Below are 25,385 nucleotides of genomic sequence, written 5' to 3'. Positions count from 1 at the left end.
TAACGAGAAATTAAAAATATATATGAAAATATATGCATTTTTATTATATTAGAAAATATATTATCACTAATAAATAAATACCGTAAAGGTTACAACAAAGGCCAAAAAAGGGGGGTGTGGGGGGGTGGGAGGAGGGGAGAGAGAAAAAAAGAGAGAAAGGAGAGGGAAAAGAGAGATGGAAAGGAAGGGGAGGGAATAGGGAAGGGAAGGGAAGGGAGAAGGGGAAGAAGGGAGAGGGAAGAAGGGGAGGGGAAAGGAAGGGAGAGCAAAGGAGGAGAGGGAAGGGGGGGGGGAGGGGGGAGGAGAGGAGAAAAGAAAGGAAGGAAAAAAAAAGGGGTGGAAAGGAAATTGTGATATGCTTTTGTTTCTCATCACATACATGAATTATTCCTATCATCTTATCATAGTGGAACATGCAGTTACTTAATGGGTATGTTATTTTTTCCCTATCTCTACTAATATTTAAATATTTTCATTTGTACTGGTGGTAGCTACAGCATAGGTGTACAAGGAACACATTTCTGAAGGCAACAAAGCTAGAACATAGGACTACTATAAAAATATATAGATATATCACATGAAAGATTTTAACTGCGGTCTGCTGGCAGTGGTTTAAGGCCTATTATCTACACATTAGACTTTTGTTTGTAGGTTTGCTTGGAAGGAAAATTCAACTTTGTGAATTTAAATATGTGTGGGCTTTTAGATAATTTAACTTTCCTAAAGGCATGCTCTGCTAGGTTTCATTGTGAGACTTCTGGCATAGAGTGTCAGTGTGCACTGTAAAGAAAGTAGAACATATCCCCTATAATACGGAACCCTCTAAAACATAAACCTTTCTTACCTGAACATTTAGGCCCGCCATTAGGGATGGGCCGAAGACCCCCCTGTTCAGTTCACAGAAGAACACACCGAACAGGGGAAAAGTTCTAACCCAAACGGCCAACCCTATTGAAGTCTATGGGAGCCCAACTTGAAAAATCAAAAGTGCCCATTTTGAAGGCCTATATGCAAACAATTGGCCATAAAGGGGGCATGGGGGCCTGGGTACTGCCTTGGGGGGACATGTATCAATGCAAAACTTTTTTTAAAACAATATTTTTTTCAGGACCAGTGATTTTAATGATACCCATCCCAAAGCACCTTGTGATGGGGGCAAAGGTCTCTTTCCCACAACCCTGGGCTGAGGTTGTGGGGGTCTGCAGTCAGGGGCTTATTGGAATCTGGAAGCCCCTTCAAGAAGGTGCCTCCAGATCCTGGCCCTCTCACATAGTACCCCTACCCATTTACCAAAAAAGTGTCAAAAAGTAATAAAAACACAGATACAGTTTTCCTTTATTACAAAATAAAAGATAAAAAAACAGTGTCCCTTGATGAAAATCCATTGTCAATCATGCCACCCACCACACCCAAAAAGAACAAAAAAAAACGTTCCGCCTTCATTGATGGCAAGGTAAGGGCGGGGCCACCTGGCAATGTCACCAAGTGGCACTGCTCTCCCTGTGACATCATGGACCAGTGCATGCTGGGTCGGTGACGTCACAAGGGGATGGTGCCACCAGGTGTTGTCAGCTGGCCCTGGGACTTGCTGACAATTGTGCACACAGTGGGAGCTTGCCCTAAACCAAGAAGTAGGCAGCAATGTATCTGTATGTTGCTTTGCCTAGCGCGGCTGCCCGTCTTCAGTACATTGCTGGCAGGCAGGCGGCAAGCGGTTATTAAGCTAAGTTAATATTCACTTCCTTTAGTAAGTCAATCCCACAGACATCTTGCCCTTTCAAACTCTCAAGTCTGATGAAGAATACCCATCTATGGCAGGAACCCCATTCAGAAGAAGTGTGGTATGAATGAACAACATAGAGTTCAAAGCCATTCTAGTTATGCTTCACTTGCAGCCATTTATACTTACATTATGTTATATTTAACATATAAAATAATGTATATGTTTATATTTTTAGAGAAAAAAATATTATATTTATCCTTTCAGAGAGAGTATAATTGACACCAACTAAATTAAGGGAATAAAATGCAAGAATAACTGGCTAAGTAGGTTTGACGCGATTATTTAGGGTACACAATTAAATAATTTTAGATAAATAATGGTCATAGTTGCCTCAGCTGTGGCAATATAAAAAGCATATTTTTTATCAAAATATATGATTTAGTTGCAAGAAAAAATGCAGTTCGTTCATGCGTAATTTAATTGTGTGACTCATAAGGCCTGAATCTGTGAAGCCATGAGAATGACCAAATGCTATTTTTAAAACAACAATGACAGTTATAATGTCACTTCTTTGAAGTGGTTGAATCCGAATCTGGGCTCCCTGGATGTGAGCAAGTCACCTTTTTTTCACTGCACATTTTAAGGACTAAAATTAGATTTCATGCTATGCACAAATGCAGGGATTTGTTATGCCTGCAAAATTGTATCTTTACTTTACAGCTTGGTATGCACTTTCAGCGCTGTATAATAATTAGATGCATTGTACATTATGGAATCCATCATAATATCAATGCAGTCAGTAGAGGTGGAGGAAGAGATAACACATTTGCATAACCTTGCAAACATTGTCATTTCTCTTTTCAGAACATGACATGTATGAGTGGAACCTACCTTAAAGAGCTTCATTGTAAAAATCAGTTCAAAGCACACATAAATCCAATCATGTGTTAAGTGAATGTACTTAAAAAAAGGGCAAAAAACCAAATGCCTTGAAAACAAAATATATCTTGTTAATATAGCTCTTGATGTCAGTAAGAAAAAGAAACATAATATGTGTGTGAGTCAGGCATTCACGTAAAAATGTGAGTTTACCTACATATGTTTTGGAGGTCATCTTAGAATTATAATGAGCAAATAACAATGAATTTTAAGGATATGGCATATTTTTGCAGTGAACTTGATGTCTATAGGGGGCGAATCATGTTACTTATTCCTGGTCACTTGTAGGACAACTCATACGTAAGCTATTGTAAAACAAAATAAATAGGAATTCAGGTTATGGCATGGGGGACATATGCAAATGGTATATAAAATATAAAATAAATAAATCGACATATATATATATATATATATATATATATATATATATATATATATATATATATACACAGGTGTATATAATAAATATAAATATAGACAAAAATAGTCATAGTCAATAGTCATGTCAGCTCTTTATAACAATTCAGCTCATTATTTTATAGAAAGTGGGCTTGTCTATCCATTCCATATATTGTTTCCTCTTGTGACTCAGTTAAATAGGAAAAAGGCTATGCGCTTCATTTTAGGCTGTTCCTTATTTAAGTCAAAAGTTTGCAACCCCAAATTTCTCAGAAAAAAATAACAAAAATAATGGGGAAGTTTTACTTAAAATGGTGCATATAGAATCTGGTGCAACTGTCCAAAGTAACCACTCTGCTTCAGGTGTTATCGCATCTAGCGCTCCTGCTCCTCATTCCAGCATCCTGGTTTTTGCTGTCTGTCCACCTGCAATGTGATTAATGTGGCTAGTCTCTGGGTGGAGACCAAACCAAATTTAGGCAAGCCAAGCCTGCAGTGTCATGCTTATGATATTGTGTTTGTAACACATTTTCCAAGCTACCTGTTTGCCTGCTCTGCTGATTGCTTTTCCCTGTGTATGACTTTGGATCGGATAGCAACTATTCTCTGAATTCTGCCTGCCTTTTACCTGGACTGTCATTGAACCACAATGCCTGTCTGCCAACCGCAGCTACCTGTTTGCTTTGCTCATTTTGCACCTGCCCTGACATGGTGGTTAGGCACTATAGCATTATGTATAAGTCCTGGGGGCAACCAAGTACTGGTAGACATGCTTGCCTTTTGGGAAAGGGGGCTGCTATAGGTGAAGAACACAGAAGCCAGCTGTAGTGTCTGACCACCTGTTTTCTGGGTAAGCGTGACACATGGTAGGGGCAAAACCCAAAACTCATACCCATATGAAAGTAGCAAGTTTGCAAGTAGCAAGTCACAGTTTGGTATGTCCCCTTGAATAAGATAAGGTATAGAATGCTGGCTGTCTGTAGTTTCCTGATAAGCAAGCTGGGCTTCCTTTACTATGCTCTAACTAATACACAGACTCTAAACTAATACACAAGTTCAGGAGAAGGATACCGAAGATGGGAGATAGACTTATAGTGGAGATAGAAGGGAGATTTGTTTGGGCAGTAGAGACATGCGATGTCTCTTTTAACAAATTATTTCTTTCCCGACTACTAACAACTGTTTATATTCTGTGTGACACTGTGCAGTGTACAGTCCCAGCTTATACCCAGCATTTGTAAGATCCTTAGAACAGAGCCAGTGCTGGAGGGTTTGTAAAACCTGTGCACATCTTTGGTTCAGTGGCTTAAGAGAAACAATACCAAAAAGGATATTTTTGGCCTGGAATTTGGTGACGGTGAATGGAGCAGTGTCTGCAAACTGGACCCTTCATTGCTAGAGGATGGTGCGCTAGAGAATAAGCATGGAAAAAGCATACGCTATGGTTTTAATTCTGCTTTAAAGGAAAACTATAATGGTTTTGGGACATTGAAACTATTCCCAGAAAATCACGAACTGGCTAAAGAAGTAGTACAGCAGAAGATCTCAAGAAACAACTTGGGGTTATTTTACTGAAACTGGAGAGTGCAAAATCTGGTGCATCTCTGAATGGTAACCAACTTCTAGTTTTTTTTGTCAGCTTAACTGCTCTGTGAAATGGATTTGCACAGAGCAGCCTCGATCCTCCTCTTCTCAGGTTCCCCGCCAGTGCTCCTGGCTCCTTTCTCCTGCAGCTTGCTATGGGGGTACCCAAACAGGCTCGCTCCCAAGCCGCTGCTCTGCGTGTCAATTCACACACAGAGCTGCTGCTCAGCCCTGGCCCCCCTCTCTCCTCATTGGCTCACTGGCTGTGATTGACAGCAGTGGGAGAGTCCCCAGAGAGCCGACGCTGTTGTGCATATCACTGGATCGTGATGGGGCTCAGGAAAGTATTAAGGGAGTTGGTGGGGCTGCTGCACACAAAATGCATATATATATAGATTTGATATAGATATAGATATCTATATATCTATATATCTATATCTATATAGATATAGATCTATCTATCTATCTATCTATCTATCTATCTATCTATCTATCTATCTATCTATCTATCTATCTATCTATCTATCTATCTATATATAGATATAGATATATCTATATATATATATCTATATATATATAGATATATATATAGATATACTGTAGATATATCTATATCTATATCTATCTATAGATATAGATATCTATAGATATATCTATATCTATATCTATATCTATATATATATATATATATATATATATATATAGGTTGAAGTGTAGAGGAGAACCGCATATAGCTTTCAATCTAGTACCAGCAAACAGGTCCTCCCACCGCCCTTGTATAAATAAGAATAAAGTTCCAAAGGTTGCTGCACTTAAAAATGTGTTGCTTTATTCTATCAAATCTTTGGAAAAAGATTACAAAGCAAGTAGAATCCTTCCAGACAAAATCGTTACAATCATCTGTTCAGACAAAGATTACGTTTCGGGCTGATTTGTTCGCACCCTTCCTTAGAGCAGATTATATATATATATGTCAGCTTAGGCTACTAAACAGGAATTTAATAAGATATAACAGAAAGGAAAATAACAGACAGCAAAAAAAGCCCTATCTGCTGGCTGGATAGACCATTACATATTATTTCAAACTTCCAGACTAAAATAAATTGAGGTTGAATTTTTTATTAGTTCTGACCTTATTAACACATATATTATATATATATCTATATCTATATCTAGATATAGATATATAGATATATTGTATATACACATTAAATTTACCATAAAGCTCCTGGCCCCTCCCTCCTGCTGAGTGCCCCTATAGCAAGCAGCTTGCTATGGGGGAACCCAAGCCGAGCCGCTGCTCTGTGTGTCAATTCAGACATTCGGCCCTGCCCCCTCTCTCCTTGTTGTCACACTGCTTTGATTGACAGCAGTGGGAGCCAATGGTACCCACTGCTGTGTCTCAGCCAATCAGGAGGGAGAGCCCCCGGACATTGTGGCTCTCGTGCAACATCGCTGGATCGAGAGGAAGCTCAGGTAAGTATTGGGGATGGAGGGATGAGGGGAGCTGCTGCACACAGATGGGTTTTTATCATAATGCATAGAATGCATTAAAAAAAGCTTCTGACTTTAGAACCACTTTAATTGTATTCAGAATTTAAACATTTCATATCTCAAACAGTTCTATAATTTTAATTGGCATGTTTTACTAACTTACCTGCTTCAAACCAGTTCTAGAAACCAACAAATTTGTTAATAAGCTCTGCATAGGCTTCAAGGCCATTTTTTTTTTAATTTACATGATTATGTCTGATGATGTTATGTCTATTTATGTGGTCATCCCAGACTTCTTGTGGGATATATATATATATATATATATATATATATATATATATATATATATATATATAATTACAGTATAAGTAGAAGATATTCCGGGCACATCAAGGGCTTCTACAAAAGAGGATAGTAGTAGATGAAATAATTAGTGGTATTAAAGCTTTATTTTTTTTTCATTATTATTATAAACATGTTATACAGTACTCACCTGCTCTGTGCAGTGGTTTTGCACACAGCAGCTCCGGTCCTCTTCTTTTCATGTCCCTCGCAGGTGCTCATAGCTCCTCCCCCTCAAGCAGTGCCCCCAGAGAAAGCCACTTGCCCAGGGGGCAGCGCTGCATGCTTGCTCCCGACCCGCTGCTCTACACATCCATAAGACACATAGAGCCAGGGCTCAGCCCCCACTTCCTGCTCTCTCCTCATTGGCTCACTGGCTGTGATTGATAGTACACAGATATATCTAGTACCAAAAAAAATGCTCTTGGATCATCCCCTCCTAGCCTACAATGTAAGGCCCTTAATCCTATGTCATTAACACTCCTGAGTGAACATAGCATTGAATAACCACAAACCTGCTTAGGAATACTAAAGCAACAGCTTTCAGGAACAAATGATCCTTGGCCATTAGTAATCAATGAATTATAATTTTAACTTTTTAAATAAAATAATAGTTATATACTACACCATGATGGCTATCCATATGTCTTTATGAGAACTAATAGAGCAAAAGGCATTGGTATACTGCTTGGAAGGCAGCTGCTGGATCCATTAAAAACGGAGTGGTTATCCTAAATAAATGAACCAGAGGCGCATATTTTGATATATCTGGTGAGTGGCCATTGCACTAGGTGGTGGTGAAGTCACATTAAGCGGGAGGAAGTTGAAGCACTAATTATTGAGATGGAACGTCATTATTGCACAGGAGTGATCACTCACTGAGGACATTCATTGTACTGTGGTGTACACATATATGTTGAGGACATTTGTTGTACTGTGTTGAACACATATATGTTGATAATTTGAGATCTAATGGATAGAGAGTAATATTGGCACATCATTTTTTTGGTTTATATATATACATATTTATTTATTTTTTATGTTTGGCACTTGCACTTTTTTAATGATCAGCTGATGGCAATTCCGCAAGGTATTCTCAACAGTGGTATTGTTATCATAAGGATCATGATGTGATGTTAAAACTTGGATACACATATAGATTAATAGTTGGCACAGAAAAGCACAAGATATATACATTTTTTTCATATACTGTATATGTTTTAAGAGTGGTAATATATTTTTTACAGAAGTTAGTGCAATCCATTTACCAAACTATTTTTAACATTCTATCCGTAGGGTGGCATGTATTTATGATTGCAGCAAACTAGGTTGGTGATTTCACATTTTTAGTTTTTTTGCGCCGGTAGCGCAAAATATTTAGACAATATTCATACACTTATAGCCAAAATTAAAGGATGTGTAGTCTATAATTTATTTGAATTGCTAATTCACTTGTCAAACCAAGTGCAAATATACAAATCACATTTTTCTGTTGATCTGTATATAGTGATTTGTATATTTGCTTATGGTTGGTTTTACAAGTATAAGAGCAATTCAAATGAATTATGAACTACACATCCTTCAAGTTGCAAGTTGCTATATATATATATATATATATATATATATATATATATATTTATTTACTGTATATGTGTGTGTGTGTTGAATGTGCTGTTTTCAAAATGATTGCTGCAGGTGAATCATCCTTCTTGTGCATGTGTTTCAAATGAATGACAACGATAAACTACCTCTGAGTGTTTGGGCCCAGGTGGTTTATCACTGCCCCCCATCTTCTCTTTTGTTTCAAGAGTTAATATGAATGTCTGATATTTGTATAAAATCAGCTCGCAGAGATGAGTTTAAACTCAAAATGAGAACATTCAGTTCCAAGCTATGGTTAATCTACATTCAGTTCACAGATCTCTAGAATAAGAGGGAGTACAGTAAAATGCCTTATTACTCTCAGCAGGTTCCACTTTCAACCTATTAGGGGTCAGGTGAATTTAGAGAACAGTTTGAGAAAATTTCAGTCTTTTATGCAGCTCTCATGCAGAGGGTCCAAGCTTCCATATTCTGAATCAGACCACATAGAGTCTTCAGTACAAATTAATCATGTCCGGATACAGTTTATGTCCCAGAACGCAAAATAGCAAACCTGACAAACTTTAAATGGCGAGGCACATTTATGGGGCTATTTTGTTAGCAATTGAACTTGGGAAACTTTTGGTAATTTAGCAGCTTCTCATCCTTACAAAATGGAAGACTATAATGTAGAAAGTATAGAGAAAGTTACATCTTTGTAAAATGTGTTTTGGACAATGTTTTGTCTATAATGTGTTATCATAAAAACAATAGCAATTGAGCAATATTTTGCAGCACCATTCTTTTAACCACTAAAATGTGTACTGAAAGGTTACTGAAGGGTCGGGATTAGAAAGTGATTTAGAAAAATCAGTTTAGGTGTTATAAAGCCACAAGTAGAGTAGGGAAGAGTGAGAACCTCTGGGATATTTGTATTGTTGTCTGTATTCTAGTAGTGAGAATCACCATTATTTCTCTTTTCTAAGAGATTGCCTGTATCTACTGTTGATTCTATGGGACAAGGAAGGGCAGATACTTCTCCTCGGTGGGACATAAATGCCAAAAAAATAATAATCTGGCAGTGGTTTTAACCATTCCATACTCTATCCTAAAATATCAAAAAAAGTTTGGGTTATGGATTGTAACTGGTAATGCTATACAATATTCATTGCAACTGGGCTAAAATCAGAAAGTCCAATCTGTTTACCATTGTCAGAATTTTATGTAACCCAGTGATATAGATAGATAGATAGATAGATAGATAGATAGATAGATAGATAGATAGATAGATAGATAGATAGATAGATAGCATCAGCTTCCCTAGACGGCCGGGAAGCCAAGGAAGGCATATGATGCCCGCCCAGGATGGGAAATCCCTCCTGCGGATGTCATTTCACTATGGGCGGGGAAGGAAGTGGTTAAGAAAGATTTGAGATTTTCCTGTACATAAAAGATCAGCAAGGGTCAAATGTAGTCTAAGGCCTTATGCAATGTCAAAAGCAAATATATTCTAGCTATTTTTTTGTCAATTGTATCATGTGCTTGCATAGAATTTTTCTTCCTTTTAATTATGAGTATTGTCAACTTTTAAGTCCCTATTATTAAACCTTTTGTTGTCTATAGGGCTGTTTGCTGCAGATCACAAATGATGTTGAAATTTATTTTTTAGGCATCAAAATTCAAATTAACCACTTGCCGACCGCCGCACGACTATATACGTCGACAGAGCGGCACGGGCAGGCAAAAGGACTTACAGGTACGTCCTTGCCTGCCCGCGGGTGGGGAGTCCGATCGGACCCCCCCCGGTGCCTGCGGCGGTCGGCAAATCTCCCCCGGCGATCGGTGGTAAGGGGGAGGCCATCCATTCGTGGCCCCCCCCTCGCGATCGCTCCCAGCCAATGGGATCATTTCCCTGCCTCTGTATTGTACACAGAGGCAGAGGAAATGATGTCATCTTTCCTCGGCTCGGTATTTTCCGTTCCGGGCCGAGGAGAGAAGACTGCAATGTGAGTGCACAACACACACACACACAGTAGAACATGCCAGGCACACAAAACACCCCGATCCCCCCCCGATTGCCCCCGATCCCCCCCCCAATCACCCCCCCGTCACAAACTGACACCAAGCAGGTTTTTTATTTTTTTATTTTTTTCTGATTACTGTATTGGTGTCAGTTTGTGACAGTTACAGTGTTAGGGCAGTGAGTGTTAGGCCCCCTTTAGGTCTAGGATACCCCCCTAACCCCCCCTAATAAAGTTTTAACCCCTTGATCACCCCCCGTCACCAGTGTCGCTAAGTGATCATTTTTCTGATCGCTGTATTAGTGTCGCTGGTGACGCTAGTTAGTGAGGTAAATATTTAGGTTCGCCGTCAGCGTTTTATAGCGACAGGGACCCCCATATACTACCTAATAAATGTTTTAACCCCTTGATTGCCCCCTAGTTAACCCTTTCACCACTGATCACTGTATAACCGTTACGGGTGACGCTGGTTAGTTCGTTTATTTTTTATAGTGTCAGGGCACCCGCCGTTTATTACCGAATAAAGATTTAGCCCCCTGATCGCCCGGCGGTGATATGCGTCGCCCCAGGCAGCGTCAGATTAGCGCCAGTACTGCTAACACCCACGCACGCAGCATACGCCTCCCTTAGTGGTATAGTATCTGTACGGATCAATATCTGATCCGATCAGATCTATACTAGCGTCCCCAGCAGTTTAGGATTCCCAAAAACACAGTGTTAGCGGGATCAGCCCAGATACCTGCTAGCACCTGCGTTTTGCCCCTCCGCCCGGCTCGGCCCAGCCCACCCAAGTGCAGTATCGATCGATCACTGTCACTTACAAAACACTAAACGCATAACTGCAGCGTTCGCAGAGTCAGGCCTGATCCCTGCGATCGCTAACAGTTTTTTTGGTAGCGTTTTGGTGAAATGGCAAGCACCAGCCCCAGGCAGCGTCAGGTTAGTGCCAGTAGCGCTAACACCCACGCACCGTACACCTCCCTTAGTGGTATAGTATCTGAACGCATCAATATCTGATCCGATCAGATCTATACTAGCGTTCCCAGCAGTTTAGGATTCCCAAAAACGCAGTGTTAGCGGGATCAACCCAGATACCTGCTAGCACCTGCGTTTTGCCCCTCCGCCCGGCCCAGCCCAGCCCACCCAAGTGCAGTATCGATCGATCACTGTCACTTACAAAACACTAAACGCATAACTGCAGCGTTCGCAGAGTCAGGCCTGATCCCTGCGATCGCTAACAGTTTTTTTGGTAGCGTTTTGGTGAACTGGCAAGCACCAGCCCCAGGCAGCGTCAGGTTAGTGCCAGTAGCGCTAACACCCACGCACGCACCGTACACCTCCCTTAGTGGTATAGTATCTGAACTGATCAATATCTGATCTGATCCGATCAGATCTATACTGGCGTCCCCAGCAGTTTAGGGTTCCCAAAAACGCAGTGTTAGTGGGATCAGCCCAGATACCTGCTAGCACCTGCGTTTTGCCCCTCCGCCCGGCCCAGCCCAGCCCACCCAAGTGCAGTATCGATCGATCACTGTCACTTACAAAACACTAAACGCATAACTGCAGCGTTCGCAGAGTCAGGCCTGATCCCTGCGATCGTTAACAGTTTTTTTGGTAGCGTTTTGGTGAACTGGCAAGCGCCAGCGGCCTAGTACACCCCGGTCGTAGTCAAACCAGCACTGCAGTAACACTTGGTGACGTGGCGAGTCCCATAAGTGCAGTTCAAGCTGGTGAGGTGGCAAGCACAAATAGTGTCCCGCTGCCACCAAGAAGACAAACACAGGCCCGTCGTGCCCATAATGCCCTTCCTGCTGCATTCGCCAATCCTAATTGGGAACCCACCACTTCTGCAGCGCCCGTACTTCCCCCATTCACATCCCCAACCAAATGCAGTCGGCTGCATGAGAGGCATTTTCTTTATGTCCTCCCGAGTACCCCTACCCAACGAACCCCCCCAAAAAAGATGTTGTGTCTGCAGCAAGCGCGGATATAGGCGTGACACCCGCTATTATTGTCCCTCCTGTCCTGACAATCCTGGTCTTTGCATTGATGAATGTTTTGAACGCTACCATTCACTAGCTGAGTATTAGCGTAGGGTACAGCATTGCACAGACTAGGACACACTTTCACAGGGTCTCCCAAGATGCCATCACATTTTGAGAGACCCGAACCTGGAACCGGTTACAGTTATAATAGTTACAGTTACAAAAAAAGTGTAAAAAAAAAAAAAAAAAACACAAACAAAAATATAAAATAAAAAATAATAGTTGTCGTTTTATTGTTCTCTCTCTATTCTCTCTCTCTCTATTCTCTCTATTGTTCTGCTCTTTTTTACTGTATTCTATTCTGCAATGTTTTATTGTTATTATGTTTTATCATGTTTGCTTTTCAGGTATGCAATTTTTTATACTTTACCGTTTACTGTGCTTTATTGTTAACCATTTTTTTGTCTTCAGGTACAGCATTCACGACTTTGAGTGGTTATACCAGAATGATGCTTGCAGGTTTAGGTATCATCTTGGTATCATTCTTTTCAGCCAGCGGTCGGCTTTCATGTAAAAGCAATCCTAGCGGCTAATTAGCCTCTAGACTGCTTTTACAAGCAGTGGGAGAGAATGCCCCCCCCCATCGTCTTCCGTGTTTTTCTCTGGCTCTCCTGTCTCAACAGGGAACCTGAGAATGCAGCCGGTGATTCAGCCAGCTGACCATAGAGCTGATCAGAGACCAGAGTGGCTCCAAACATCTCTATGGCCTAAGAAACCGGAAGCTACGAGCATTTTATGACTTAGATTTCGCCAGATGTAAATAGCGCCATTGGGAAATTGGGGAAGCATTTTATCACACCGATCTTGGTGTGGTCAGATGCTTTGAGGGCAGAGGAGAAATCTAGGGTCTAATAGACCCCAATTTTTTCAAAAAAGAGTACCTGTCACTACCTATTGCTATCATAGGGGATATTTACATTCCCTGAGATAACAGTAAAAATTATTAAAAAAAAAAAAAAAATGAAAGGAACAGTTTTAAAATAAGATAAAAAAGCAAAAAAATAATAAAGAAAAAAAAAAAAAAAAAAAAAAAAAAAGCACCCCTGTCCCCCCTGCTCTCGCGCTAAGGCGAACGCAAGCGTCGGTCTGGCGTCAAATGTAAACAGCAATTGCACCATGCATGTGAGGTATCACCGCGACGGTCAGATCGAGGGCAGTAATTTTAGCAGTAGACCTCCTCTGTAAATCTAAAGTGGTAACCTGTAAAGGCTTTTAAAGGCTTTTAAAAATGTATTTATTTTGTTGCCACTGCACGTTTGTGCGCAATTGTAAAGCATGTCATGTTTGGTATCCATGTACTCGGCCTAAGATCATCTTTTTTATTTCATCAAACATTTGGGCAATATAGTGTGTTTTAGTGCATTAAAATGTAAAAAAGTGTGTTTTTTCCCCAAAAAATGCGTTTGAAAAATCGCTGCGCAAATACTGTGTGAAAAAAAAAAATTAAACACCCACCATTTTAATCTGTAGGGCATTTGCTTTAAAAAAATATATAATGTGTGGGGGTTCAAAGTAATTTTCTTGAAAAAAAAAATAATTTTTTTATGTAATCAAAAAGTGTCAGAAAGGGCTTTGTCTTCAAGTGGTTAGAAGAGTGGGTGATGTGTGACATAAGCTTCTAAATGTTGTGCATAAAATGCCAGGACAGTTCAAACCCCCCCCCAAATGACCCCATTTTGGAAAGTAGACACCCCAAGCTATTTGCTGAGAGGCATGTCGAGTCCATGGAATATTTTATATTGTGACACAAGTTGCGGGAAAGAGACACATTTTTTTTTTTTTTTGCACAAACTTGTCACTAAATTATATATTGCTCAAACATGCCATGGGAATATGTGAAATTACACCCCAAAATACATTCTGTTGCTTCTCCTGAGTACGGGGATACCACATGTGTGAGACTTTTTGGGAGCCTAGCCGCGTATGGGACCCCGAAAACCAAGCACCGCCTTCAGGCTTTCTAAGGGCGTAAATTTTTGATTTCACTCTTCACTGCCTATCACAGTCTCGGAGGCCATGGAATGCCCAGGTGGCACAAACCCCCCCCAAATGACCCCATTTTGGAAAGTAGACACCCAAAGCTATTTGCTGAGCGGTATAGTGAGTATTTTGCAGACCTCACTTTTTGTCACAAAGTTTTGAAAATTAAAAAAAGAAAAAAAAAATTTTTTTTTTTGTCTTTCTTCATTTTCAAAAACAAATGAGAGCTACAAAATACTCACCATGCCTCTTAGCAAATAGCTTGGGGTGTCTACTTTCCAAAATGGGGTCATTTGGGGGGGGTTTGTGCCACCTGGGCATTCCATGACCTCCGAAACTGTGATAGGCAGTGAAGAGTGAAATCAAAAATGTACACCCTTAGAAATCCTGAAGGCGGTGATTGGTTTTCGGGGTCCCGTACGCGGCTAGGCTCCTAAAAAGTCCCACACATGTGGTATCCCCGTACTCAAGAGAAGCAGCAGAATGTATTTTGGGGTGCAATTCCACATATGCCCATGACCTGTGTGAGCAATATATCATTTAGTGACAACTTTGTGCAAAAAAAAAATAAAAAAAATAATAAATTGTCACATTCCCGCAACTTGTGTCAAAATATAAAATATTCCATGGACTCAACATGTCTCTCAGCAAATAGCTTGGGGTGTCTACTTTCCAAAATGGGGTCATTTGGGGGGGTTTATGCCATCTGGGCATTTTATGGCCTTCAAAACTGTGATAGGTAGTGAGGAGTAAAATCAAAAATGTACGCCCTTAGAAATCCTGAAGGCAGTGATTGGTTTTCGGGGCCCCGTATGCGGCTAGGCTCCCAAAAAGTCCCACACATGTGGTATCCCCATACTCAGGAGAAGCAGCTAAATGTATTTTGGGGTGCAATTCCACATATGCCCATGGCCTGTGTGAGCAATATATCATTTAGTGACAACTTTTTGTAATTTTTTTTTTTTTTTTTTGTCATTATTCAATCACTTGGGACAAAAAAAATGAATATTCAATGGGCTCAACATGCCTCTCAGCAATTTCCTTGGGGTGTCTACTTTCCAAAATGGGGTCATTTGGGGGGGTTTTGTACTGCCCTGCCATTTTAGCACCTCAAGAAACGACATAGGCAGTCATAAATTAAAGGCTGTGTAAATTCCAGAAAATGTACCCTAGATTGTAGGCGCTATAACTTTTGCGCAAACCAATAAATATACACTTATTGACATTTTTTTTACCAAAGACATGTGGCCAAATACATTTTGGCCTAAATGTATGACTAAAATTGAGTTTATTGGATTTTTTTTAGAACAAAAAGTAGAAAATATCATTTTTTTTCAAAATTTTCGGTCTTTTTCCGTGTATAGCACAAAAAATAAAAACGGCAGAGGTGATCAAATACCATCAAAAGAAAGTTCTATTTGTGGGAAGAAAAGGACGCAAATTTCGTTTGGTTACAGCATTGCATGACCGCGCAATTAGCAGTTAAAGCGACGCAGTGCCAAATTGTAAAAAGTGCTCTGGTCAGGAAGGGGGTAAATCCTTCCGGGGCTGAAGTGGTTAAAAGAAAAAAAGAAAAAAAAAATGATAATCATAATGTCAAAGAAAAGATGAAGGGTAGACAGTAATCCAAAATAAAAGTTAAGTTAGCTGGGAAGAAATGGAAAAGAATAAAATAGAAAAACTGAAAGGTCACCTAGGGAAACAGATAGTAATTTATACCAGCTGTACAAAAGCCAACTTATGAAATGAAAGTCACTTCTTAATCCACTCAAAGAAATGAACACTATGTCCTTTTAAAATCTTAGTTAATGCTAATTAATCTCGTTTGCAGAAGCGGATGCTATTGTTTCACTGGAATTCTTTACATCTGTTGGTTATAAAAATAGGCTATTGTTCTCGTACAGCTGTAATCACTTGCAAAGCCTTGTTGCTTAGGTATTAATAGCCAAGGATGGCACGTAAACCATCTTGACAGTATTGCACATAGTTTTACATTTAGGATGAATTATTTCTCCAGCTATGAAATAGCTACATTCATCTCATGTTCTCTCTACCCCTTCAGGCATCGCTGACATTGGTACCAATACAAATGCTAACTTGTAAAGTGGGGATATGGGATGCACTGTGTTCACTTAAAAGAGGCTTAGATTCTGTTATTTATATTTTTACAGGAACTCCACTTACTGCATGAAAGTTTCTATATCCCTGGCAGTAGGGGACAATGATACCGGATTCTGTTATAACTCCAAAATGAAATACTTTGAAAAAGCTGAGCTGAGCAAAAGCAAAGAGATCTTGTGCCCAGAAATAGAAGATTTCATTATGCCATACAGAGAGCCAGAAATCAAGTGGTACAAGGTACAGTATGAGCTCTACTCATGTTACTTAGAAGTGCCAAACCTGCAGCATAAACATTATGTACCTTTGTGCCTAGTACATGTAATTTAATGCCTCATGGCATCACATAATTCTAAATATTGTTATTATTATTAATATTATTTGAATAATATATTATTCCTCTTATCCAATAAATGGGTATCTGCAATGCTCCAAAAATGTTTTGCAGCCTACGTAATGAACAGATTGCTAAGCCATTGCCAGTAAAAATATTATCTTACACTTTATGCTACATCTTCTTTGAATTCTGTGTTTTAAGTAAGAGAATACAAAGAAATCCACATGTTCTGAGGAGGTCTTTGGATTTCTAGAAGGCACACCAGGAATTTGGGCTGCTATCTCCACATCAAAAGGTCCACTACTGTGTCCTTCATTTTAATAATATGCCTCCCAAAGAGGCAGGTGCCCATCAACACTAAGATGGACATTTTAAAAGAAGGCCCAGTTTTGTATGCACACTACTTTTTGAGCTCCTTCTTAATACTGAAAGATACATTGGTTGATATTGTCAAAGCTGGACTCTTTTAGCATTAACAATTTTTATTGAATTTTTTTTTTAGAAAGCACAAAGATATATGCAGATATTTTGTATGCTAAGCACACTGAAAAAAACACTTCGGCAACCATTATCAAAATAAATGGAGACACACCAGCAATGACATAGGTACAGTACATCATTGAGGGCCACTAAAGTGGATCATTTAGAGCAGTGTTTCTCAACTCCAGTCCTCAAGGCGCACCAACAGGTCATGTTTGCAGGATTTCCATTATTTTGCACAGGTGATTTGATCAGTTTTCACTGCCTTATTAATTACCACAGCCGTTTCATCTGAGGGAAATCCTGAAAACATGACCTGTTGGTGCGCCTTGAGTACTGGAGTTGAGAAACACTGATTTAGAGCAAGTAATCATGACTTAGAGCCAGCAATGTGACAGCATTCAAATAACAGTATCCGAGCCTATCAACTGAAGTGTAAGATAATTTAAAATTAAAGAAAAATATGTATAAAAAAAGATAGCAATCATAATAGCTTGACCTGGGGATACCCATGAGACATTGTATGCCGTCACATAGCATACAGATTCGGAGCTGACACCCCACTCCTCTGCACCCCACCCGCACTTTTCCCTACCCTCCCCTGAACAGTGACTAAAGCTTTCCAGTAGGGCCTAGAGTCATACAAGGCAATCTACATGTTGTTGCAGTTCGACATACTTTTTGGGAATTATCCCTGGAAGGTTATCCCCAGTGAGGAATTTGATATAACTGGAACACCAGAGGTGTAGAGTGACTCAATTAAACCTGGTTAAGATGGAAAGACAAATCCCAGTTATCAGAGCCCCCACCCACTCACAGTTAGTTCCCAATAGGGGTGTTTGGGTGCCATGGTGGCATGCCTGGTTTACCAGTAATTACATTACAGAGTCCTTCAAATGTACAGCCCCAATGCTCTCTGGTTTGGACCCTTATGGAGCTGCAGTTATACACTTTGTGAAGTTCAGTTTACTATGACTTGCATTATCAATATCTTGTTTGCACTCATGTTTTGTCATTACTATTACTTGTAACTGCTTCGCTGTTTTTCCCGTTAATTTGAAAACATTAATAAAATCATTGAAACAAAAAAATATATAAGATAGCGAAAGCTATAACAAACTGGCTAGGGAAAAAAGAGAAAGAAAAAAAAAAAAAGAGAGAGGGAGGAGAGTGGGGAAAGGAATGAATAACTGCCGCAGCATTTCAAAAACCTCAATGAGGACCTAGCAATCAGAGTTAGACTAATCACAAAGGGTATCCATTACAGTGGATCTTCCTTGAGATGCCATATTTCCCAAACCAGATTGTGAGCCTCTAATTTGTCATAGAGTCTAGCTGTCCATTTTTCCATTAATTCTACATCTTTAATTCTAGTATACAAAGCAGCCAAAGATGGGGCAGTGGTTTTTTTCCAGTTGAGTGCAATAAGGCATATTGCAGCAGTAAGCACATGGCGTAACAGCTTTTATGGGGCTTAACAAGATTCAGAGAGGTCAGACCCAACAGAAAAAATGTTGGGGTAAACGAGATGGGTACCTTGAAGAGGGGTGGTTTAAGAGATTTCGTACTGAATTCCAAAGCTGGAATCTTACATGTCCACAACACTCTTGCTACAAAAATACCAGCCCGTCTCTCAGTGTAAGACTATTATAATTATTAAACAGGATTTATATAGCGCCAACGGCTGGCACAGCGCTTTACAACATGGGGACAGGCAGTACAGTTACAATACGATTCAATATGGGAGGAATCAGAGGGTCCTGCCTGTTAGAGCTTACAATCTAAGAGGGATGGTCAAGTGAAACAAAAAGGTAATAACTGTGGGGGATGAGCTAATGGAAAAAACCAAAGTACAGTTGTTAGGTGTGGGCACTGGGCAGGATAAGCTTTTCTGAAAAGGAGGGTTTCAGCGATCGTCTAAAAGCACGATAAGTGCCACAAAAACAAAAAATACTAAACACTCCCAATTAGAGTAACCTAAACAAAGTTTATTAAATCATGAACAAGGGATAATCAGCATGAAAACACCAGGCTTGCCCCCCTAAAAAAACACATACTCCACTTCCCCACCCAGCATGAAACCTCCCCTAAGCCACCCTCCCCAAAACCAACCCCAAGTAGAACCACCCCACACCAAAAGCATAGGAGTGGGGTGGAGGATACAACCCCACAAGGGAGCTGAGCCTACCCTCCCCAAAACAGACCCCTAAAGATCAAGGCCCTGTCAATTACCTAAACAAAGACTGGTCTAGCCCCACTGTGGGTGGTGTCGCACATTGAAGCCACAATGGGCGAATAGGGCACCTCACCACAGTACAGCAGAGCCCACCACACAAAGGACCTGCTCGCAGTGACCCACTAATGGCCAGCAGCAATGTCATAAAGCAATTAGTCAGTCAAAGGATAGGTGCAAGTGTTCATCCATAACATATATCCCTGGAGACATTAGAGACAAGAAACGACTACCACATGATGAATAGCACAACTTGCATGTACAGGGATGGTCCCAAACCTCTCCACCTGTCTAAAAGCAAATAGAGTAGGAGATAATCGGACAGATTGGGGTAAATAGGTCCATAGGATCTTGGGTCTTGGGAGGAACAAAGAGGACGATTAGCTTGGTATTTTCAGACTAGGCTGGTGATGTAGGTGGGGGCTGAGTTGTGAATGGCTTTGTAAGTTGTTGTTAGTATTTTGAATTTAATTCATTGGGTGAGTGGAAGCCAGTGGAGGGATTGGCAGAGAGGAGTAGCAGTCACAGAGAAGTTGGTAAGGTGGATGAGTCTAAGAGCAGCATTGATGATGGACTGAAGGGGGGATAGCGTATGTAAAGGTAAGCCAATGAGAAGGGAATTGCAGTAGTCCAGGCGAGAGATGATCAGGGAGTGAACTAGGAGCTTAATGGTGTTATTAATTAAAAAGAGGCATATTTTGGAGATGTTGTGAAGGTTAAGGCAGCAAGATTTGGACAGTGATTGGATGTGAGGCCTAAAGGATAGATCTGAGTCCAGGATTACATCTAAAATCTTGGCATGCAGGGATGGGCTGATAGTTGTGCCATCGATCCTGACAGAGAGATCCGGGGCAAAGGCACGTGGGGGAGTAATTGACTATGCTTTTATTGAGAAAAAGTAATAATGATAATGGTGGAATAGAATCCAGTGAAGTAGACTGCATAAGTCAATCAAGTGAATTGCCATTCCCTGTGTTAAATATAGTGTGTAACTTAGCTTCTTCTAAAGAGAATCACAATACTAGCAGGATTAAATCTAGGTCTCATAAAAAAGCAAACCTGACCTTTTCTCTACAGAGATAATTTATGTCCATTTCTCCTCCATTTTACACACATTTAGGCTAGGTTCCCACATAAAAGGCTCTGCAAGCTACATTTGCGTGGGCATGGCAGCCCATTCATTTAAAAAATAACAAAAATATCCTTGCACACACCCTTAGCCCTAGTTTTTACTGGGTGCAGCTTTGAAGTCATGCTACTTTAGCGTGCTTTCAAAACCACCAATCAGTGCAACTTCAAGTGCGACTTGCTATCATCCGTGTTACTTCATACACAGATGTCAATGAAGTCACACATGAAATTGCACAAAAATAGTGTAAGAACCTTTTTTCAAAGTCGCTGCGATATTGCACCAATTAAAATGGTTTCATAGCAGCAAATAGGGTGCAACTTGTCATGAGACTTTGATCTGTCAACTCGCATGACAGATCACACCCGGTGTGAACAGGGGCTTAATGATACAAACTATATGAAAACAAAACAAAATGTATAAAACTGTGCTGCTGCTCAAATCTCCAAGTGTACCACATACTTTTACATCAAATATATAAACCAAAATAATTTAGCGCTGCGCCACAACCAACTATATATTGTACACTTCAAAATAAAGTCCAAAAATATAATTAAAAAAGTGAAAGTCTACGTATAGGTGTCACTTAATGATCATCTTCCCAAACGTTAAATATAGTGAAAATACACTTGCAATAAAAAGTGCTCAACAACTGGGGCACCACAGGTTACTTTCCCACAGGTTACTTGGATGAAAAATCATTCAGACCATCACAACAGGCATCATAAATAGGGGCTGCAGCTTGTGGATCACTTGCCACACAGTATAAGCATGTTTTTGATACTGTCCTCTTAAGTGCTAGATTCTGCTCACATCACGCCTCGGGGGTTCTCTTCCCCCCTATTGTTCTGAAAAGATGCCTTGTGTCCCTGACTCCACCCCCTTATGCGTTACATCACGGGGGGGTATTTTCATCAGGGGGATTGGAGTTGCGGTTACGCTTTACTGTCATATAAAGACTTGATTGTGTACAAAGTACCCCCTCTGCTGGGCAGATGTATAATCAACACAGTGCCACTGAATGCTACTGCTCTCTGAATGTCGACACAAAAAAGACTCACAGGGATCTGGGCATACTTTTAAGCCATCTCAGGCTGAGTGCTGCACAGAGACTTGCTTTTAACCCTTCCAATGGCATAATTAAAGAACATAATAAATTGTATGGAACGATAGTGAAAAAAGTACATCCCAAAAGTTACAATATATGTCAGAAACACAAATTTGGGGACATTTAGGCCACTTTCACACTTAGGCGCTGGCTGCGTTGATGGTAAAGTTAGTTTTAGTGGTGCTTTACGGCTGCTAGCGGGGTGTTTTTTACCCCCACTAGCAGGAGAAAAAGGGTTAAAAGCGCCCGCAAAGTGCCGCTGCTGAAGTGCTTTGCAGGTGCTTCGGCAGCATTGCCCATTGATTTCAATGGCAGGGGCGGTTTAGGAGTGGTGTGTACACCACTCCCACATCGCCCCAAAGATGCTGCTTGCAGGACTTTTTTTCTTGTCCTGTAAGCACACCACCCCAGTGTGAAAGCATTCGGGCTACACACTGGGGCTACAGGCAGTTTACAGGCGCTTTTCAGGCTCTATTTTTAGCGCAAAAACGCCTGTAAAACACTGCAGTGTGAAAGTGGCTTAAGGTTTCAAACACAAACAATGTACTACATCATAATTTAAAATCCATATCATATTTTATTTGAAACATTTTTAAAATACTTTGTTAAAATGAAATTTGAATAAAGATCACATGCGATTCAGGTATATGGTTCAGCGATTGTAAACATGTTTTGCCAAAAGATGGCTTCTTCAGGAAACATTTTAATTACTTTACAAGATATTCACTGTAAACATAAAAAACATTTAGAAACAATATAACATGGGGCCATGCAGCCATATTGTTTATATTCACAATTATAATAAATAAACAATTAATTCATATACGTTAAGATTACAATGGGTCATCATTGCGTCATTGGAGACTGTTCTTACCCTAGAGGTGCCACCAAGTATGTACAGTATATATCAGCACAGGAGCCACAGCATTACTGCCATAGGGATATTAGTGTGTCATAGGAGGACCATGTCCCCTCAGTGGATGTCTATGGAAAATATCAAATAATATGTTAAAAAAAAAATTAGGGATCCAATCCTACCATAGTAGGTCCCCAATCAATGACGTGTTAACTCTACAGGATCCACATCCTAGACTGTACAAAAGTCGCTAAAAAGTGTATCTAAGATTCCCTTAAAACATACACTGTGATTAACCCCTCATATTGCAAAAACGAAAAAAATACTCACTGGTAAAACAGAATGCTAAGCCGACTATATACCACAAATTGGCACACTCCATATACATTACATGTTCCAAATAGTGCAAATGGCCTCATCAGAGGGATATTTATTCAGTTGGACTTTATTGTGAAGATTTCACAATATATAGTTAGTTATGTGCAGCACTGAATCATTTTTAGCTTATAGCCAATTCGTTGAATTCATGTTTCATGCAGGAAAAAGGCCCCTGCACCTTTTTAAAATGCAGCTGGAGGGAAATTGGATAGTGCTTTTTTGCAATTACCCACAACCAAAAACACACTGCGTTTTCAAATGCATAGGATTGCCATTAACCATTTAACCTCCCTGGCAGTATGATTATGTCAGATTTTTGTGTCTCAAGGTGGTACAATTATTTGGCACAGAAATTTAGCGTTTTTATTGTAGGCCTGTAATTCTTATCAATAACACACTTAAATCTGTTCAAACAAGAGTCTAATAGACACCCCGGGTATGATACAGTTTGAAACACAAAATCATAAATTATAATATAATAAATAAATATAAATAATTATAAAAAAGAATAATATAATAATAATACAATGAATTTCCCCACGATTCACTATCGCTCAATTCTGCAAGTGTTCTAAGTTACTATCGCTGTTTTCTAGCTGGTCTAAAACCACGTTTGATGTAAAGGGACACTTTTTGGTTGCTATGGACAATCTCCAGTTTCCAGACAGAAAGAACAGTATATATCATATAAAACTGCATGCAGGGCATTGGACAAAGCACTGGGGACAAAAGGGATGTGAAATAATTTCATACAGTAATGTAATCTGTAAGATTACAGTGTATAGTATGTATTATGATTTTTCAATTTTTTGAATTTGCCGCCAGGCTCCACCCCATGCGTCGCGACGCTCACAGGGAATGGAGTCCGGCACACAGAGGCATCAGGCGGAGGACAAAGCCTGCAGACACATCGGAGGGACATCGCAGGATCCTGGGGACAAGGTAAGTATACCACACCAGGATCCTGCAATGCAATCCCGAGTGTGGCTCGGGGTTACCGCTAATGGTACTGAAATTTAACCCCAAGCCACACTCGGGAAAACCACAAGGGAGGTTAAGGACCAGAAGGATTCGACCGCCTTAATGACCAAGCCATTTTTTGCGATATGGCGCTGTGTCGCTTTAACTGACAATTGCGCGGTCGTGTGATGCTGTACCCACTAAAATTTTTTCCCACAAATAAAGCTTTCTTTTGGTGGTATTTGATCACCTGTGCAGTTTTTTTTGCACTATAAACAAAAAAAGAGTGACAATTTTGAAAAAAAAAAACAATATTTTGAACTTTTTGCTATAATAAATATTAAAAATACAAATAAAAAAAAACAAATTTCTTCATCAGTTTAGGACAATATATGTTCTTCTACATATTTTGGTAAAAAAAAAATCGCAATAAACGTATATTGATTGACTTGCGCCAAAGTTATAGCGTCTAAAAATAGGGAATAGATTTATGTCATTTTTATTATTCTTTTTTTTACTAGTAAAGGTGGTGATCAGCGATTTTTAGCGGGACTGCGACATTGCGTCAGACAGATCAGACACTTTTGACACTTTTTTGGGACCATTAACATTTATACAGCGATCAGAGCTAAAAAAAAAACAATGATCACTGTATAAATTTCACTTTCAGGCGATCAAGGGGTTAAATGTGTTCCCTCTTGTGTGTTCTAACTGTGGGGGGATGGGACTGCCTGGAGGAGGAGACCGATTGCTGTTCCTAATCTTTAGGAGCAGCAGATCTGTCTCTCCTCCCCTGACAGAACAGAGATCTGTTTGTTTACATTAACAGGTCTCCATTCAGTCTCTGTCAGGAGTGATCATGGGTGGCCGTCGGGCATTGTGAGCACCGGCCATGCACATCTGCTCCAGCGTCGTTCCCCCTAGAGCTCTTAAAGCGGCCGAGGTACCATGATGGCAATTCGCTCAGGGGAGCCAACCTGCAACAGTATAACTGTGGCGGCTGGTCCTTAAGTGGTTAAAAATGAATGGCAGCTCTGCATATCTGCAAAGGAGCAACGCGGTTTGGCTGCAGGTGGTCGCAGGTGTGATTTACATTCTGTCCCGCAACCATCCACACAAGTGTGAACCTAGCCTTAAAAAGTGATTATGGATAAGCAAATTTTTTATTGTTTATTCACCTCTGTTTATAATGTATAACAAAGATGTCATTCATAGTGGTTGTAAACCATTACATATACCAGCTAAAGTGATACACAGAGGTGAAACAAATTCCCCTATATAAACTGTACATGTTTGTTTGCAGCCCTCTTTCCTCTACAACCATTCAAAGCACAGAATTTATACAGCATTTTTGAGCTCCAGAAGGCAGGGAGTGAGGATCTGATATTACACACTGCACAGCATAGAGCAGAGAGCTAAGTGTAATTTAAGACCTCAATAGAGGGAATGTATTAATCCCCCTCTACACAGTCTCATGAGGAATCATGCACAACTGCGACTGTCAATCACCTGGGGAGGGGCAGTCTTCTGGGAATGTCTGGTGTTTGAATAGGCTGTCAGAACTGACTCATGCAGACAGAGGAATCAGAGCATACACGCTACAGAAGGATATGCTTTTTCATTTTTTCAGGAAAAAAAACAACAACAATGTCAGTTATTTAGAAAAAGTGTTGGCCAT

At 40.1% G+C, this 25,385-nt stretch overlaps 1 protein-coding gene across 1 annotated transcript in view; it reads left to right on the top strand.

Moving 5' to 3' along the window:
* IL1RAPL1 (interleukin 1 receptor accessory protein like 1) overlaps positions 1-25,385 on the top strand; it is a 2,301,818-nt gene that overhangs the window by 1,431,681 nt on the left and 844,752 nt on the right. The window contains exon 4 of the mRNA XM_073616428.1: positions 16,280-16,466. Within this exon, the coding sequence (XP_073472529.1) occupies positions 16,280-16,466 (187 nt within the window). The remainder of the gene's footprint in view (positions 1-16,279; positions 16,467-25,385) is intronic.

This window comes from Aquarana catesbeiana, linkage group LG02 (genome assembly GCF_042186555.1).
Source record: "Aquarana catesbeiana isolate 2022-GZ linkage group LG02, ASM4218655v1, whole genome shotgun sequence".
Taxonomy (NCBI): domain Eukaryota; kingdom Metazoa; phylum Chordata; class Amphibia; order Anura; family Ranidae; genus Aquarana; species Aquarana catesbeiana.
This window is presented reverse-complemented; position numbering and strand designations above follow the sequence as displayed.